The sequence below is a fragment of the Nelumbo lutea genome, chromosome 5 (genome assembly GCF_056320005.1).
Source record: "Nelumbo lutea isolate HS-2025 chromosome 5, American lotus-T2T, whole genome shotgun sequence".
Classification (NCBI taxonomy): domain Eukaryota; kingdom Viridiplantae; phylum Streptophyta; class Magnoliopsida; order Proteales; family Nelumbonaceae; genus Nelumbo; species Nelumbo lutea.
Window position 1 is genome coordinate 73,558,862 of NC_142688.1, and position 19,127 is coordinate 73,577,988.

Below are 19,127 nucleotides of genomic sequence, written 5' to 3' on the forward strand. Positions count from 1 at the left end.
CATAAGATAGGATCAGAGGTGGCTGAGAAAAGTGGGGTCGAAGAGGAAGAGGAACGGAGGACATGAATTCCAGGGAGGAACGGACTTGAAACGGGATGAATTTTTGCATCCGGTTCGACCGGATACGTCCAGGTAACGGGTACGTCCGGTCGACCGGATACGTCCAGCCCCATCGACGTTTCTTTATTTGATTGGCAGGTTCACGCGTTCAGTGCACCCACGGGTGCACAGAACGCGGCCACCTCTTGATGTAACGCCGTTTGGTATGGAGTTATGGGACTCGAGGTAATATTCCTTTTCAAGTCCAAATGCAGACGATCCGAACTGTGTACATGCGGCTGTTTTCAGTTTCTACGTGTCAAAACTCACAAGCTGAACAACGGCTGGCAAGCTAAGCAGTTTTGCTTGAAACAGAACACAATCGCAGTTTCCCTGTTGCTTGGTTGCCTGGTTGGTATACCAGACATTCAACACCGCCCCTAATTCCATAGTTCTCGGCATAGTTGCATTGCTTCACGAATCATACAAATTACACAGACTACGTCGAGTTTAAGGATTTTCAGTTGATCTTTTGCTTAATTCAAAGGGTATCCCAAGGTTTTTGCTCATCGAATTTATGCATCACCTTTTAGATTGATCTTAAATGTTTTCTTCCTCTTAGGGTAAACTCTTCGAACCTTTTGACCGGAATTTTGCATTTCAGTTTTCTCTTCATTTCGGAGGGTACCCATCAAGTAGTTTCCGCTGTTTTTACAGAAATCTCTTTGGGTTGCTCTTTTGGTATCTGCTCCAGTCTGGGGTTTCCGAAATTCCATGAGTTTAAATTGAATTTGGGGTCGCGAACTTGCTTTTGTAGTTTTGTTTGAGTACTACTCCGACAGATGTGTGCTCGTAGTTGAGAAGGTTTGCGAACTTCTGCTGATCCCATCGAATGATTAATCGGAAGTTCAATTGAAGCTCATGATTTTCTCCATTTATTCATAGAGTTGCTTCCGAATCATCTGCATGGCGAATTCCGAGGCAAGTTGTAGAGTTTATGACTCTGGAAGTGACGAAGTTGGCAGAGAATGCGAGGGGGAAGCTACAGTATCAGTGTTAGAAGGAATGTCTTCATGCGGGATCCAAGAAACATCGCCTGATTTACTGAAGAATACTCCTTCGAACATCGCACGACTGGAGGATGTTATTGAACAATGCAAAGGTAGACAGAAGTATCTTGCACAAACTAAGAGTCCTTCTGATGGAGAAGACGTTCGGTGGTATTTCTGCAAGGTTCCTTTGGCAGAGAATGGTGAGTTCAGGTGACATGAAAATATACAATTCTAATTAAAATAGAAGTGGTGACTCTTTGCTCCATTTTTATCTTGTTGAACTTTGATGTTAAAAGAAATATGATAGAGAGAAGGCTGTATTCTACGCTCTTGCTCTTAAACAACATCTAGTTACATGTTCTTTTTTAGATCTTATGATGTAGATATTTAATCCCTATATGATATGTTACCAATGTGTTGGGGAACTGAATCGTATGAATAGTTAAAGACACCTATTTCAGCCCAGTTGTTAGTGGTTTTTGGAGAGAAGAGGACTGGTTTTGTCATCCCCTTTGATAGATTCAAGTGTGTTGCCCGAAACCCCAACTTTCTAGAGAAATCTGATTGTGGGCCCCACAGGGAGTTTGACCTGGGCGCTCAGTGACTGAAGGCTTTCTCATTTTCCTTCTTGAAGATCGAATCAAGTGGATTGGTGTTCTGTGAAGTCTACAAGGAGGGACTAAATTCTCTCCGTTTCTCCTAGCTTCCGGGTGTGACGCAGATTACTGGTACAACTACATAGAGGTTGGCTCACAACACAGTTTTTGTTCTGTCTTCATTTGGTGTTTCGTCGAAGTTGTTTGAAGTCATTTTTGAAGTATTTAAGAAGATGAACTCCTCAGACTTTGAAAACAAGCATGTTGCTGAATCCGGACAGGTTCTGGGAGCCTCTATAGACTCTCTATTGGCTGTGACCGTAGTCAAGCTGGATGGAACTAATTATCTGGCTTGGTCACAATTAGTAAAGATTCATATTTGTAGTAGAGGCAAGTGGGGTTTTATCTCCGAGAGCAAAAAGGCTCCTCCGGAAGATGATCCATCATATGAAAAGTGGATGCAAGAAAATTATACTGTTATTGGGTGGCTTGTGAACTCAATGCAACCACAGATTAGTCAGCACTATTTGTGGATGAATTCAGCAAAGGAAATTTGGGATAGTGTTGCTGAAACCTATTCCCAAAAATTAAATGTGGCTAGGGTTTACAAGTTGAGAAGAGATGTGAAGAATTTGAGACATGGGGAGAAGCCATTAGATGTATACTTCTCAGCACTGAAGTCTTTATGGCAAGAAATAGATTTGATAGAAGCTGTAACCTGGGACACCACTAATGATGCTGAGACCTATAGAAAACTGGTTGAGAGAAACAGGGTGTGTGAGTTATTGACAGGGCTTAATCCAGAGTATGACATTACAAAGCAAAATATTTTATCCAAGGGTAGTGTCTCACTATCTCAAGCATATGCCTTGGTAAGTAGTGAAGAAAGCAGAAGACTTGTCCAGGTCCAAGGGGTTGGTCTAAATGATCACACTGCTAATATGGGAGTGAAACCCAAGGGGGTTGCAGGGACTCCAAGTAGCTCAGGGAAGAAAGAGATTATCTGTGAGTATTGTAAAAAGCCAAAACACACTAAAGACAAGTGCTGGAAATTGCATCCTGAGCTCCTACCACTTAGGTTTCAGAAGAAGTCTGATAATAAAAAGGCAGGGAGTGCTAATGTTGCTGCTGGTCCAGATAGTGATAGATACCAAACTGAAGAGATGACGACTAGTGTGTAGTTAGCAACTATGAAGGCAAAATATGAGAAGTTTGGGAGGATAATCAGTCACATAGAGGGTGTGACATCTTCTTCCAACCCTTCGAAAAATTCAATCTCTTCTGCATTTGCTCATTCAGGTATACAGGCTTCTGCCAATCATGCAACCATTTAAGGTAATCGTAGGATCCCTTGGATTATTGATTTTGGTGCTTCTGATCATATGACCAGCCTTTCTACTTTGTTTGTTTCATATGATTTACTTCCTGAACATGACAAAATCACCCTAGCTGATGGCTCTCTTGCCCCTATCTCCGGCAAGGGAACCATCAAGGCTACATACTCCTTGGTTCTTCCTTCTACTCTTCATGTACCTAGACTAAATACAAACTTGTTATCTGTAAGTAGCCTAACTAAGTCATTAAACTATTGTGTAACCTTCTTCCCTTCCTACTGTGTTTTTCAAGATCTGGAGTCTCAGAAGGTGATTGGGAGTGGCCGTGAGGCGAATGGAATATATTTGTTGGATACTCCTGGACAATGCCATGAACAACCTGGAAAATCTGCTTTTGGGTCTACATCTACAGAGTCCATCAGTCGAGTCATGTTATGTCATTTTCGTTTGGGTCATCTTTCTTTTTCTGCATTAAGTCATTTATTCCCAAAACTGTTTAAGGGAATTAGTTTGTCTAATCTTCATTGTGAGTCTTGTGAACTATCAAAACATTGTAGAAACAGTTATTCTCTGGGTAATAAAAGATCTTCTTCTCCTTTTTATATTGTGCACTCTGATGTGTGGGGGCCCTACCACTTACCCTCTATGGGTGGCTACAAATATTTTGTTTTGTTCATTGATGACTTTTCTCGGTTCACTTGGATATTTTTGATGAAGTCCCGTGATGAAGTTCCCAGACTTATGAGGCAATTCCATGAATTTGTCCTAACCCAGTTTGATACTAGGATTAAAATTTTCAGATCCGACAATGCAAAAGAATATTTTGAAAAAAACCTGACTTGCTATCTCACTGATTTAGGGGTTATTCATCAAAGCTTCTGTGTTAGGACCCCAGAACAGAATGGAGTTGCTGAAATTAAAAATAGACATATTGTTGAAGTTGCAAGAACTATTCTATTTGCCTCACATGTCTCTACAAAGTTTTGGGGTGATGCTGTTCTCACTGCTACCTACTTTATAAACCGTATGCCATCCAGGGTTTTTGGGTTTAAGTCTCCCTTCAGTCTCCATCCGGACAATGATCTTTTTCCTATTCCTCTTCGTGTCTTTGGATGCACCTATTATGTACATATCCCAAGTGTCCAAAGACATAAGTTTGAATCAAAAGCCCACAAGTGTATTTTCCTTGGTTATTCCCCCACACAGAAGGGTTACTGTTGTTTTGATCCGAAGACTGGCATGTCTCAATGGATGTCACCTTTGATGAGCTTTCTTCATTTTATGGTTCTTCTCTGGATAGACATTGTCCAAAGGGGGAGGATTTGTCACATGTGTACTCTTCCTTCAAATGAATCATTTCTTGTCCCCGTTGAGTCTTTTGCCGAGTCTCTTCCTCCTTCAAATGAATCAAGGGAGGATCGGTTACTTCACTCTCATTCCAGTGTTCTTATTCCTCCTCCTTTACCTCCTCGCCCTCTTTTTAATCCCAGGTTGTATCAACGACAAAGAACCAGAAATGATCAGGTTGTTTCCCCTACAACACATGAGCCTCATGCACTCCAGTTATAGATGAGACAACAGGTACTATTATAGCCCCTTTGGAGCCACCCTTCCCAGACCTTAATATCTCCATTGCTATTAGGAAAGGAAAAAGGAAGTGTACTGCACATTGCATTTCCAAACACCTTTTTTATAGTTTGCTCTCTCTTTCACATTTTGCCTACCTTTCTTTTGTTGCCTTTAATCCAATTCCCAGGTCTGTGTCAGAAGCTCTTATTATTCCAGAATGGAAGGGTGCTATGAGAACAAAAATTGATGCCCTACACAAGAATGACACTTAGGAAGTGGTTGATTTGCCTGAAGGGAAGGATCCAGTAGGCTGTAAGTGGGTTTTTACTATCAAATATCATGCTGATGGCACCATTGAAAGGTACAAGGTTAGGCTGGTTGCAAAAGGTTATACACAGACATATGAGATTGATTATCTGGAAACCTTTGCCCTTGTTGCCAAGATGACTTCTATGAGAGTTTTACTATCTTTGGCTACACACTCGGACTGACCACTTTATCAACTGGATGTAAAGAATGCATTTCTGAATGGAGAATTACATAAGGAGGTCTATATGTCTCTTCCTCCAGGGATGTATGAAACAGATATGAAAGGAAAGGTATGCAGGCTGAAGAAATCTCTTTATGGACTAAAACAGTCCCCTAGAGCATGGTTTGAAAGGTTTAGAGCTGCCCTTATTAGCTTTGGCTATGTACAGACATAATCTGATCATACTCTCTTTGTGAAGAGGAGAGGATCCTTGGCCATTTACCTGATTGTGTATGTTGATGATATTGTTGTGATTGATAATGATGTCTCAGGAATCAATGATCTCAAATCTTTCCTTCATACAGAGTTTGAGATCAAAGATCTAGGGGAATTGAGATACTTTCTTGGCATAGAAGTTGCTAGATCCAAGGATGGGATCCTTATCTCTCAGAGGAAGTATGTTTTTGATTTGCTCTCTGAAATAGGGAAGATGGGTACTAGACCAGTTGCTACTCCTATCAATATGAGCTATAAACTCTCTGCTTCAGATGGAATATTGTTAGAAGATAAGGGAGTCTTCCAGAGACTACTTGGAAAACTTCTTTATCTATGCATGACTCGGCCAGACATTGCATACGTTGTCAGTTGCATCAGTAAATTCATGCATGCTCACAGGGATACTCATATGGCAGCAACAGAGCGGATTCTGTGTTATTTGAAGGGCTCCCCTGAAAAGGGAATTCTATTTGCCAAGCATGGCCATATGAAATTTGAAGCCTACAATATTGTCTCTTGGAGAAGCAAGAAACAATCAATTGTTGCTTGATCTTCAGCCGAAGCAGAATACAGAGCCATGGCTCCTGGAGTTTCTGAACTATTGTGGCTTAAATCTTTGATGGAGGAACTGGGTATTGAGCATGATAAGCCAATGATGTTATACTGTGATAATCAGGCCGCCATCAACATTGCTCACAACCCAGTGCAACATGACAGAACTAAGCATATTGAAGTTGACAGACACTTCTTTCGAGAAAGAATGGCTTTTGGAGAAGTGTGTCTACTTTTCATCACCTCTGAAGGACAGTTAGCAGATTTCCTCACCAAGGGCATTCCCAAGGCTAAACTTCAGCATGATACTGGCAAGCTTGGCATGATTGACATCTATGCTCAGTTTTGGTGATTTTGTTGAGGCTCAGCTGGTTTGGCTTCTTGTTTGAGAGTTGGAGTTTGTTTTCTTTTCTCTCTTGAGTGACTTGTGGTCACTCCCCTTTTGTACTCTGTTTTTTTTTTTAATAAATTTTATTTCTATTACCAAAAAAATGTTACTTTATGAATACTGTTGAGTGTTGACTGATATGACCTACATCCATACATTTTGATGATGGTTTCCCAAATTTGTACTTTTACAGAACTAGCAGCATCAGTCCCTCAAACAGAAATAGTGGGAAAGAGTGAGTATTTTCGATTTAGCATGAGGGATTCTCTTGCACTGGAGGCTTCTTTCTTGCAGGTCAGTGTATTTAGCCTTGTAAGTGGTGAGTGGTTTAGCTAGTCTTTTCCTTCTATGAAAATCTTAACCTATTTATAGCAACTTTTATTGCACTTCTGCAGAGAGAAGAAGAGTTGTTATCAAGTTGGTGGAGAGAGTATGCAGAATGTAGTGAAGGTCCTAGCAGAAAAATCCTTGGTTCCAACAAATCAAAAGTGCAGCCTAAATCATGCTCTTCTGATAGTGGTCCGTCAACCCAGTTATATCCAATTGAAGAGGAGAGAGTTGGTGTCCCTGTAAAGGGAGGTCTTTACGAGGTATTTCCACCCTCTTGCATGTTTTCCTACTTCTTATCATCTTTATGAGATTTATCATTGCCAAGTTGACAGTATCATACAGGCTACTAAGTTTTTCAGGTACCCTCCAATTCTTGTTTCTTCATATTGTTTAACTATGAGTCATATATATGTGTTTGATACCTATTCTTTCCTTCTTTAGTTTAAATATTTATAGTTGTTAATAAAAATTGTTAACTAATGTAAACTAAGGAAAATAAGAAATGACAATACAATAAAGCTGGTAAAATTAAGGAGGATGAACTTACAAGCCAAAAGACAGTGTCTTCTATTATGAATTGTGAGTGACAGACAAAAGCATAGCATTGCTTATAAATGGTTACGGACTTTCCTATGGAGTCTAAGAGCTGTTGGCACTATATTGTTAGAAGCAACTAGGGTCTCAATGAAAATAGCTGGGGTGTGGGCTCTGCAAGAACGTTTTCCGTTGGTATTCCTTGGCAGTCAATTGCTCCCATCCTCTCTCTTCTTGGTTTATTAGGTATTAGCTAGCTTTGTAGGGTAGGATATTTCCCCATTGTTGCATCTGGTCTCATTAAATTGGGTCATGATGTGTAGAGTCCTGCTGCAATTTTTTCTGAAACCTGGGCTGAATGCTTCCTTTCTTTTCAGGTTGTCTAGCTGGTCAAGTTCAGCTAAATGCATTTCCATTTAATATCCAAAGATAAGAGTGAGGAGAAGAGCGAACCTTCCATCCTGCTACGAGATGCAGAGAAGATCTGAAGATTGAAGGAAAGAAGCTACTGTTGTTATAAGGCAAAAGTAAGGGATAGATATCGTTGAAAACCAGAGAAGGAAGAGCAACCATTAGTTTGATTGGAAAGCAACTCAGTGGCTGAAAGGCTTTATGGATGGGGCACTCTATGCTATTAAGATAGAGGGTTGGAAGAGATCTTTGGAATTACCAAGAAGAAGGTATCAAGTTGAATTGAGACGTAGTCAGAAGAGGTGGTTTGTAGTGGTGTCTGAATTATTTGGCTTCAACAAAAAACAATTAATTTGCATCCCAGAAGGCAAAAAAAACTTGGGATGGAAGCTGTTCGTGAAGAAAGAGATGGTTGATCTCAACCATCCATAAAGCTGATGGATTAATGTGGAAGGACGATGTGGTTAAGTCGATGGAGGAATTGATAGGGAGATTCTCGATATCAATAAAATTTGAAAACATCAAGGATGGTTTTATATGGGTACTCACCAATGTTTATGGTCCAAATAGATACCGGGAAAGATATGAAATGTGGGAGGAATTCTATGCTACTAGGGGTTTATGGGATGGGCCATGGTGTGTGGTAGGGGATTTTAATGTTGTGAGATTCTTGAATGAAACAAACAACCCCAACCAACAGGTCACCACTAGTACAAGGAGATTCAATGATTTTATAGAGACTTGTGAGCTAAAAGAAATCCCCTTGTTGCAACTTGCAAGCCCGATTCACTTGGTCAAATTTTCATGAAGTACCTCGATGCTCAAAATTAGACAAATTCCTCTTTAATGAACTTTGGGAATCCCATATAGGAAACTTGGTGTTGATAGCTTTACCTAGGGTCACCTCGGATCACTTCCCTATTAAGTTGGGCTCGGAAACCTTTGCAAATGGTCCTACCCCGTTTAGATTTGAAAACATGTGGCTTACACATCTAGACTGTGAGAAAATGTAGAGGTTTGGTGGAAGGAGGAGTTAAGAGGAGTGGAATCAAAAGGGGTGCGATTTCACAATAAATTAAAGATATTCAGAGAGAGAGAGAATTGAGGAATGTAATATGGAGCAGTTTGGAAGAGTAGAGGAACAAAATATCACTCTCTTGTCAAAATTAGAGGAGCAATTTCACAAAAAATTAAAAAGGGTGTGATTTCACAAAAAATTAAAGGTATTGAGAGAGAGAGAGAGAGAGAGAGAGAGAGAGAGAGAGAGAGAGAGAGAGAGAGAGAGAGTTAAGGAATGGAATATGGGGCAGTTTGGAGGAGTTGAGGAACAAAAGATCACTCTCTTGTCAAAATTAGAGGAGGAAAGAGCTTTAAGATGTAGGGTTAAGAAAGAGGTGAAAGAAATGCTTTAAAGGGAAGAGATTTGTTGGAGGCAAAAGTCTAGATGCAAGTGGATTAAAGAAGGGGATGGTAATACAAAATTCTTTCTTGCCTTGGCGAATGGGAGGAGGAAAAATTATGTGGCTAGCTTAGAGATAGAATGGCAGGAGACAACCAATTGGGAGGAAATTGCTAAGATCTTTGTGGACCATTTCAAATCAATTTTTAGGAGGCCTTTGAATGAGAGAACGGGTGTGGTGGGAATTGAGTGGCCTTGTGTGGAGACTAAGGTAACAAGTTGGTTGGAAAGGAATTTTGAAGAAGAGGAAATTTAGAAGGCAAATTTCTTCATGGACAAATCTAAAGCCCCCGAACTAGATGGGTTTACCTTTGGCTTTTTACCAAGATTGTTGGGATATCGTGAAAGCTGACTTAATTGAGGTCTTCAATGGATTTGTAGAAAAGCATATAATTAGCCCTGGGGTGAATGCAACCTTTCTAGCTCTTATTCCAAAGAGAACCGATGCTAGTCATCCAAAGGACTTTAGATTAATCAACCTAGTAACCAGCATCTACAAGATCTTAGCCAAGGTTCTCTTGTTGAGATTAAAATTAGTTCTCCCATCTGTAATCACTCAAAATCAAGGGGCTTTCATTGAGGGGAGGTAGATAGTTGATCAGATTCTAGTTGCTAATGAATGTGTCGAGGATATGAAAAGATCAAGGAGGAAGAGTTTTGTGCAAGCTGGACTTGGAGAATGGATTGGACCTTCCTTATTGAGGTGATGAAAAATTGTGGGTTTGGGGAGAGATGATGCAAATGGATTTTAGGTTGTGTTAAGTCTTGCGACTATTCCATTTTGGTTAATGGGATTGTTAGAGACTTCTTTTCAGCTCGTCGGGGCTTAAGGCAAGGTGATCCTCTCTCACCCTTTCTTTTCACCCTAATAGTAAGAGACTTCTTTCCACTTAAAGTGATCCTCTCTCACCCTTGATAATTTACTTTACTTTAGGTGGACTTGCTACCGGAATGAAATGAAAAAAATTCACATGTCTAACCAGGAATATGACTTTGAGGATTCAATGGGTGGGGAGATAAGCAAATGGGGTGGTGGATGCTTTGGCTAAGCAAGGGGTGAATAGGTCTATTTTATTCTAGGCAAACTTGTAATGGAATCAAAACAACAGTACCCTTTTTATGTAGAGGCATAACCAAGAAAGATACACTTCTGAGCCTTGGGTTCAAACTTATGTCTCTTGGAGCTTGGAATGTGGACATAGCAAGTGCGACCAAAGACATGCAGAAGAATGGAGAAGACCTCAACACTGGGAAAGAGGACACCAAAAGGAGACTTTAACCCCAAGACTTGGGAAGGGATACAATTAATAAGATAAGTGGCTGTTAAAACTGCATCCCCCCAAAATTTCATAAGAACATGGATAGCAAAAAGTATACCTCCTTGCAACTTCCACATTATGTTTAATTTTTCTCTTTGCTACTACATTTTTCTATGGAGTACATGCACAAGAACTCTGATGAACTACCCTAAACTTTTCAAGATAGGAAGTAAGGTCCTTACAAAATATTCCTTAGTATTGTCTGATTGGAATATCTTGATGCGGGTATCAAACTGAGTGAGATATATTTATGGAATTGTTGCACAAGTTCAGGTACTTCAGCATGAGAGCGCATAAGGTAGATCCAGGTATATCTTGAAAAATCATCAATAAACAGGATAAAATATTTGTAGCCACCCATACAAGGTAAAATGGTAAAGCCCCCACACATCAAAGTGAATAGTATTAAAAGGAATAGTCAATCTTTTATTGCTTGTAGGACAAGTGTTCTTACAATGCTTTGAGAACTCACAAGACTCACAATGTAGACTTGACAAACTTATTCCTTTAAATAGTTCTGGAAACAATTGAGTCAATGAAGAAAAGGACGAATGACCCAAACGATAATGACACAACATAACACGACTAGTGGACTCTGAAACAAAAGTAGTTCTCTAAGGTTGTACTTGGCTCTGCTCAGATATGTCTAACAGATATATCTCATTCGCCTCATGGCCACTCCGATCACCTTTTGAGATTTCATGTCTTAAAAGACACAAATACACAATATGAAGGATAAAAACTCACATTACAATAATTCATGGATTTAGTTAAATTACTAATTGAAAAGATTTTGATCAATGTGGACCCAAAATGTAAATTTTATAGATGCACCTATATACATGCAAAGGAATAGAAAATGGAAGTGTATTAGGAAGACAAGGTAAAATGGAAGTGTATTAGGAAGTCTGGGAGAAACTTAGTTGTTGGGCCAAAGAGAATCCATAACACCATGGATAGAGGCTTAGTGGAAGGGGGCTTTGTGGAGAAAGCAAAATGGCGGACAGCTTTGAGGGTAGAAGCCAAAGAGTTTCTTTGAAGAAATTTGGATCAAAGGAAGAATGGGACTGAAAATAAGAGAATAGAAGAGGGCTACGGTTCTTGTGGAAGGCTCAGACATGATTATCTGGGTGAAGGAATATGTCTCTGATGCAACAACTAAAGGGAAACAGATAAAGTGGAAAGAAAAGTCCTCAGAGTCAGGTAGGAGATATGTGATGGAGAACAAGGGGAATGCAAAGGGTGCATTCATATTCCTCACTGAATTTTTTTCTAAAGGAAGGAAGCAGATGGTTTGCTTCCCTCAAGGGAAGAATGGCGAAAGATGGATAAAGATAGCTGGGATACTTACAAAATTCCTAAATAGAAAGGAACAGAAAGAACTATCGGAAATTGATGAAAGGGAACAAAGACCAGAAACTAGAAGACAGATCAGGTATAAGGAAGAGGTACCAGAAAAGAAATTTTTATCCATGGCAAACAGTAGGAGGGATCCTTCCTGGATAGCAGATGGAACAGCAGGAAAATGGGAAAGAACACTAGTGGTTGAAGCTGGAGGATTGGTGGAAAGTTGCAGAACTACTGAAACTCAAACTGTTGCTAAGATGCACCTTCATTTTAACTCCGTTCAATTCTGTTAAAATAGTATTGGACCCTCTTGAAAACCAGGTAAATGTTAGAGCATGTTGTATCCAATATGTTCTGGGGACCTTTTCAGTCTATAATTGGTCCGTCTCTTCAAATTCGAAAGTGTTCTCAGTGGAAGACAATGTTACTGTCCAAGTGATTGGGTTGCCTTTCCATCTTTGGAATCAAGAAACTACAAAATCAATTGCTTTGCTGTATGGAGCTCGCCTTGTTGGTGTCTTCTGGGGAGATCTACGTAGTGCAGCCATTCTACCGGGTGGAGTTAAACCAGAAGATATACTGAGGAAGGTGACTGTAATGGTGAATGAACTGTTTTTACCACTTTGGTTAGTATCCTCCACTGAAGCTAACCTTTGGAGGGAGGCAAGGAAGGAGGAAGATGAGAAGGTGGAGGAAATGGAGCTACATGGCAGCTTGAAGTTGGTTGGAAGAAAGAGACAAGGAAGTTTCACTGAAATGGAAACTCTACCTTTAGGTAGTCCAAAAGATTTGGGCCAGGAGACTCTTAGGAGGCGTGTGACACAAGGCAAAGGTTTGACAACCAATAGAACCTATGCTCAGGTAGCTGCTTGTGGCGCCAACCAAAATATTTTGAGTGTTTCAAATGAAGGAAAGGATCTGGATACAGTACAGCTGGAGGAAGGTAAACCATCGGGTCAGGTGGGTGTTTTGCCAGGAAGTGGCTTGGTGGTTCACCCAGCAGGCCCAAATCCTAATTCTAATCTTCTTCCTGGGCCCAACAGGCCCAAAAAGTTAAGTGGGCTAAAAATAACTGGCCCAGGAATCAAGTATGCGCATGACGTCTTAAAGGGGCATGTGATAGGGGAAGGACCTCGGGTAGACAATTAACAAGGTCTACCATCGTCTTCCTCGAGCTCGCACAGGTCAATGAACAGTTCAGCGAGACCTCCCAGTTCGTTATAGTGGATCCCTTCGACACAGAAGACGAGTACCTCCGCACAGGACCGCCGCAATCCAATGTGTGTGAAGCGAAGCGAGTCACTTGACTCATATTCAGACAGACTGATAGGAGATGAAGAGCTCTCTGATTCGGACTCAGAATATGGAGGAACGATGAGTCTGGGAAGTATCGACCTTCAAAAACCAAAAGATATTTTGGACGAAGTAAGATTAAACACGGAAATCTTATTTCCAGAGGAGGAAATGGACATGCAAGACACTGGCAACATTAGACGGCAGAGAGTCCTAAATCTCAGCAGCGGCGAACAGATGTTTATCAGTCCAGGTATTCTGAACAAAAAGGGGATGGGTCTGGCTGAGTCTCCAAGAACTGATACCCAACAGCCGGTCCATTTGCAATCATCTATGCCACCTTTAGGTAAGCCTGTCCATTTGTTTTTAGATACTAATAAGGGTTCTCAGCTTGTGACAGATATCCTGGAATCTCAACCAGACCAACCAAGCGGCAGTGGGGGGATGATGATTGATAAGGTGGGATTTCTTACTGAGGAGGGAATTAGGTTGGTAGTAAGGAAACAGGAGGAACTAGAATGGATATGGGAGTAGATCTGTACCTTGCTGGAGGAATATAAATAGAAAGAGGAAATTTTAGAGGAGAGTCCAAAAAAATCTGAAGCAGATACTAACCCAAACAGTTTGGGGTAGGAAACAGGAAGTAAAGGGCCATCTAGGAAGTCAGTGGGTAATAAGGGAAGGAAAAAGAAGTCTGAAGTAGAGAGATTAATTTTGCACATTGAAGGGGATATCGAATTCAGTGGAAGAGGGGAAAGGAAAAAGGCAACCAAATGAAGGAAATATTGTTCTAGGGCTTATTCATGAAGGTTAATGAAGATAATCAGTTGGAATGTGAGGGGTTTGGGCAGTGCTAGAAAAAGGAGATTGATTAAGGAATTACATAGGAAAGAAAGACCTGATATTGTGATGCTACAGGAGACCAAAAAAGCTGAACTGGATAGGAGGTGGGTTAGAGAGATCTAGAAAGTAAGAGGGGTCAGATGGTGTTCAGCTCCTTCGTGGGGAGCTTCGGGGGGAATAGTAATTGTGGAGGGAGGACTTTGTAGAACCAATAGAGGAGCTGATAGGAAACTTTACTGTATCCTTAAAATTCAGGATGGTGGAAGATGGCTTTATATGGGTGGTAACAAATGTGTATGGACCAAATAATTATAGAGAGAGGAATGAGTTATGGGAGGAGCTTCATGGCATTCAAGGTTTATGGGAAGGCCCTTGGTGTTTGGGGGGAGGGGGGATTTTAATGCAATTAGATTCACAACTGAATCAAATAATTCCAGACAGGCCATCACGACTAGTATGAGGAAGTTTAATGATTTCATTAACTCCTGTGAGTTACAAGAACTTCCTCTACTACAAGCAATCTTTACCTGGTCCATCTTCCAAGAAAACCCAATTTGCTCGAAGCTTGATAGATTTCTCTTTAATAAGGGTTCAAAGAGCCATTGGGGAGGATTGGTGGCTAAGGCACTACCTAGACTAACCTCTGATCTCTGCCCCATAGAAGTAGGACAAGAACCTTTTGGAAATGGACCTAGACCATTCAGATTTGAGAATATGTGGTTAACAAATCCAGATTTTTTGGCTAAGATTAAGGAATGGTGGAATGAAGAGATGAGGGAAGTGAAATGGAACAGGGTTAGATTCCATAAAAAATTAAAAAGGTTGAGAGACAAAATAAAAGAGTGGAATAGAGATCAATTTGGAAGAGTAGAGGAAGCAAAAGCTAGATTAATGGCTCAGATTGAGGACTTGGATGCAAAAGAAACTCAAAGGATAATGGATGTGCACGATAGAGAACAAAGATGGAGATTGAAAAAAGAATTAGAGGAGGTTTTGCTGAGGGAGGAGATATCATGGAAACAAAAGTCTAGACATAAGTGGATCAAGGAAGGGGGATGGGAATACCAAATTTTTTCATTCTATGGCTAATGGGAGAAGAAGGAGAAACCTGATACTAAAGCTTGAGATTGATGGAGTAGAGGTTACTTCTCAAGAGGAGATTGGTAGTAGGATTGTGGACCATTTCAAATCAATATTCCAAAGATCCCTGGAGAATCGGTTGTTAGTGGGGGAGGAGGATTGGCCAATCTTGAACCAGACAGATGGGGGATGACTAGAAAGAATGGTCGAGGAAGAGGAAATCAAACAAGCTATCTTTTCTATGGATAGAGCTAAGGCATCGGGCCTAGATGGATTTACAATGGCATTTTATCAGGACTGCTGGGATATAGTCAAAGAAGACCTAATTGGAGCCATTAGAGAATTTGAGGATAAACATATTGTAAGTCCTGGAATCAATGCCACTTTTCTAGCTTTAGTTCCTAAAAGGACTGAAGCCAAACACCCCAAAGATTTTCGGCCAATAAGCTTGGTGACAAGTGTCTACAAGATTTTGGCTAAAGTGCTTTCTAGGAGGATAAAAGCAGTTCTCCCTTCTCTCTTTAGCCAAGCACAAAGAGCCTTTGTATATGATAGACAAATCATAGATCAGATCCTCATTGCAAATGAGAGTGTGGAAGAGATGAAGAGTTCTGGTAGAAAAGGTTTTGTTTGCAAATTTGATTTGGAAAAGGCTTATGATTTAGTGGACTGGAATTTCTTGTTGGAAGTGTTAAGAAGACGTGGGTTTGGGGACAATGGTGTAATTGGATAAGTGGATGTTTAAGTTATTTTCATTATTCAGTCTTGGTGAATGGAGTGGTTAAGGACTTCTTTCTAGCCAACAGAGGTTTAGGACAAGGTGATCCACTTTCTCTGTTCCTTTTTACACTTGTTGCTGATGTCCTTAGTAGAATGATCTCCAAAGCAGATGAGGAAGGCCACATAAAGGGCTGGAGAATAGGGAGGAGAGGTTGTCCAGTAACTCACCTTCAGTTTGCGAATGATATAGTTATTTTCTGCGAAAGGAGTGATTTGAGAAAGGTGGACAAACTTAAGAAGTTAATAAGAGCCTTTGAGCTTGCCTCCAATCTGAGGATAAACTTTGACAAAAGTTGTGTGGCTGGAGTAAATATGGAGGATTGGGAGATTGATTCCATTGCTGAGTGCTTAGGCTGCATTACCTCTCCTTGGCCTTTGACCTACTTAGGGCTACCCTTAGGATCTAATCCTAAAGAAAGCAGTTTTTGGACCCCTATTATGGAAAAATTTGATGAAAGATTGGCAGCTTGGAAAAAGAATTACATCTCAATAGGGGGTAGGGTGACCTTGATTAGGGCTACACTTTCCAACCTTCCAACCTACTACCTATTGGTGTTCAGGATTCCACTAAGGGAGGCTAAGAAACTGGAGAAGATAATGAGGGGCTTTCTATGGGAATCAGGGGAGGTGAAGAAGGATCATCTAGTTAGATGGGAGATAGTTAATAAACCTAAGGAAGAAGGGGGTCTAGGGATAAGGAATATAGTGCTGAAGAATGTAGCCCTCCTAGGGAAGTGGTTATGGAAATGGCCCCTAGAGAGAGAGATTATGGCATGAGGTGATGTTGAGTATTCATGGCTGCTCAGGAAATGGTTGGGATGCCAGGATATGTCGTCGAGCTACACTCACTACACCTTGGAAAGCTATACATGGCATTCTTGCTCGCTTCCTCAGTTTTATCAGGTATGATGCTTGCTTTGGTGATGTTATTAGGTTCTAGGAGGATGTTTGGGTGGGTAATCAACCCCTCAAAGATCGATTCCCATCACTTTATTCCCTATCCCTTCACAAAAATGAGTCGATTGCAAATTTTCTTCCAGACTCGTTGAGTCCCTTGTCTTTAAACTGGGATTTCGGTTTTCATAGGGGTTTGAGGGATGGTGAGTCGATTTGTATCGCTGAGCTTCTTCATTTACTAGAGTGTTTGTTTGGACCCCACTTCTTCTGATCAAAGAGTCTGGACTCCCCTTCCTAAAGGTGTTTTCACTTGCTCTTCTTTTAAAAAATCCCTCAGTTCCAACCCCATCTCCCAAGGTTCCCCTTCAAAGAGATTTGGGCCCGACCTATCCCTGCAAAAATTGCTGTATTCTGTTGGCAAGTCTACTACGGGAAAATCAATACTTTGGAAAACTTGCAGAAAAAGAGGCCCTCTCTATGTCTCTCCCCGAATTGGTGTTTCTTGTGCAAGGCCCAGAATGAGGACTGTTTCCATTTGCTGATTTCCTGCTCCCTTGCTACACACTTATGGAGTTGGAGCCTTAGTTTATTTGGAGGGAGGTGGTCTCTGCCACTGATTTGGGTATGTTATTTAACCCTTCTTTTTTCGTTTGGCACACTAGAAGAGGCAAGTTCATGTGGAAATGTGTTAGGGCAGCAACCTTATGGACACTATGGGAGGAAAGAAATGCAAGAGTTTTCTTAGAGAAGGAAAGAAGATTAGAAGAAGTGAAGGATTGCATTCTAACAAGAGCAAATACATTGGCTGAAAACCTTGGAGATATTCGATGATTTCTCTTTTGATGATTTGTGGAGGAATTGATTAGTAATAGCTAATACTTCTACAAAGAAGAACAAATGCTTATCAGAATGGGATCCGCCGTTAGAAGGTATCATCAAGTTAAATTTTGATGGAAGCAGCCAAGGTAACCCTGGGCAATCAGGTATTCGGGGTGTCTTGAGGAACAAGGACAGCAACATCATCTCCTTATTCTCAGGACCGGTGGGAGTGGGGGACTCTATGAGGGCGGAAATACTAGCTGCAGTACAAGGAATTCAGATTGCTAACCAACTTGAGGTGGAGCATCTCCTAGTTGAAGGGAACTCTCAGGTGGTAACAAGGTGGCTGCTTAAAGGCACCGGAATCAATTATCCAAGGGATTTTATGAGTACCTGAGTTAGAAACATGATTTGTAGTGGCACGAATATCTGAGTGTGAATATGTAGAGGAAGGAACTGTCTCTGATGAAATAGATGTTGTATACTCCAAATGACTGATTATTTGACCATACTTTTCATATTCAGCCCTAACAACTACAAGTTGCTCTCCCACTGACTTCTCACCATTTTGCCCCTAGTCACTCTGTGAGGAGGTGGCTACATTTAAATTTCCACCTTTTCAATTTTCAATCATTTTTTCCACTATTTTCTTTCTTGAGTTTGGCAAGTATAAGCTTTGGGTGCAACTTTCAACCGGTGTCTTTAGTATGTTTAGGTTTCTCTTAGTACTCACAGATAACATCTTTCTTCCTAGTGTTGACCTTTGGCTTCATCCCAACATTAGCATAGTGATAAACTTGTGGCTCTACAAACTAAATCTGTCTTTTGTTCTCCTCATTACTTACCACTCACCATAGAATAAGCTTGAGACAAAGTCACTTCATCCTTTTCCAAAACATTCTTCCCCACAATATCATACTTTGGGTTGAGTTCATTGAGGAACTCAAATTCTGCATCCTTTGTACAACCCCAAACAACAATCTCCTGCCAAAGAGATTTCAGCATGCAGAAGTAGATGGCTAAGGGCTTCTTCCCTTGTCTTAGATTATTCACATCATTCTTCAATTTATAGGCCTGGGCAACATTCAACTTTTGAGAATAGGTCCTCGTGACACTATCCCACACTTCCTTTGCAATTTCCATCCACAAGTAGTGTTTACTAATACATGGCTGCATGGAGTTCACTAACCGATCCAGTACTGTGTAGTTTTTCTGTGTCCACCTTTCATAGGTAGGGTCATCATTCTCCGGTTTCTTCTTGCTTCCAGTAATGTACCCCCATTTAACTCTACTATACAGATGTATTTTAATTGACTAAGACCAAGCTAAATAATTGGTTCCATCCAACTTCACAGTGGTCACTGCCCCTAACAGAGTCTCCACAGACTCCCTATCTCCAAACCCAGAATTTGTGGGATATTTGGCTTCTCCTCCACTTTGCTCCATTTAGTGAATGGATGCAAACAAAAATCAAATTATGGTTTTGCTAGGCTACACTTGCTATTTCAAGCAAAGAACTATTCTTCAATAACCCAAAACTAAGGTTTCATAGGACTCGACAGGATGGGAGGAGAGAAAGGTACTGTTCCTACCAGAGGTTTCAGAACTCTGTCCAACACAAACCTCCCTTAATAGAAATCAAAGAGCTCCCCTTTCATCCCCAAGTGCCATCTTCAAAGTGTCTCTAGGACATGTAACGAGATTTCTCTAGTTATCTAGGGATTTCGGGAAAAAACTCTA

The 19,127-nt window shown here is 40.8% G+C and overlaps 1 protein-coding gene across 15 annotated transcripts in view; it reads left to right on the forward strand.

Moving 5' to 3' along the window:
* The first annotated feature begins 258 nt into the window (after nt 1-258).
* The window catches only part of SGR2 (shoot gravitropism 2 (SGR2)), a 135,340-nt gene continuing 116,471 nt past the window's right edge, over nt 259-19,127 (forward strand). For 6 of the 15 annotated variants that reach the window (XR_016099463.1, XM_088945919.1, XM_088945924.1 and 3 more), the window contains exons 1-3: nt 259-1,291; nt 6,469-6,569; nt 6,671-6,865. Coding sequence is in view for 12 of the 15 variants with exons in the window: in XM_088945919.1 (XP_088802045.1) it covers nt 1,006-1,291; nt 6,469-6,569; nt 6,671-6,865 (582 nt within the window). In the remaining 3 variants the exon portion in view is untranslated. The remainder of the gene's footprint in view (nt 1,292-6,468; nt 6,570-6,670; nt 6,866-19,127) is intronic. The other 9 variants (XM_088945920.1, XM_088945928.1, XR_016099462.1 and 6 more) reach the window with 7 other exon arrangements.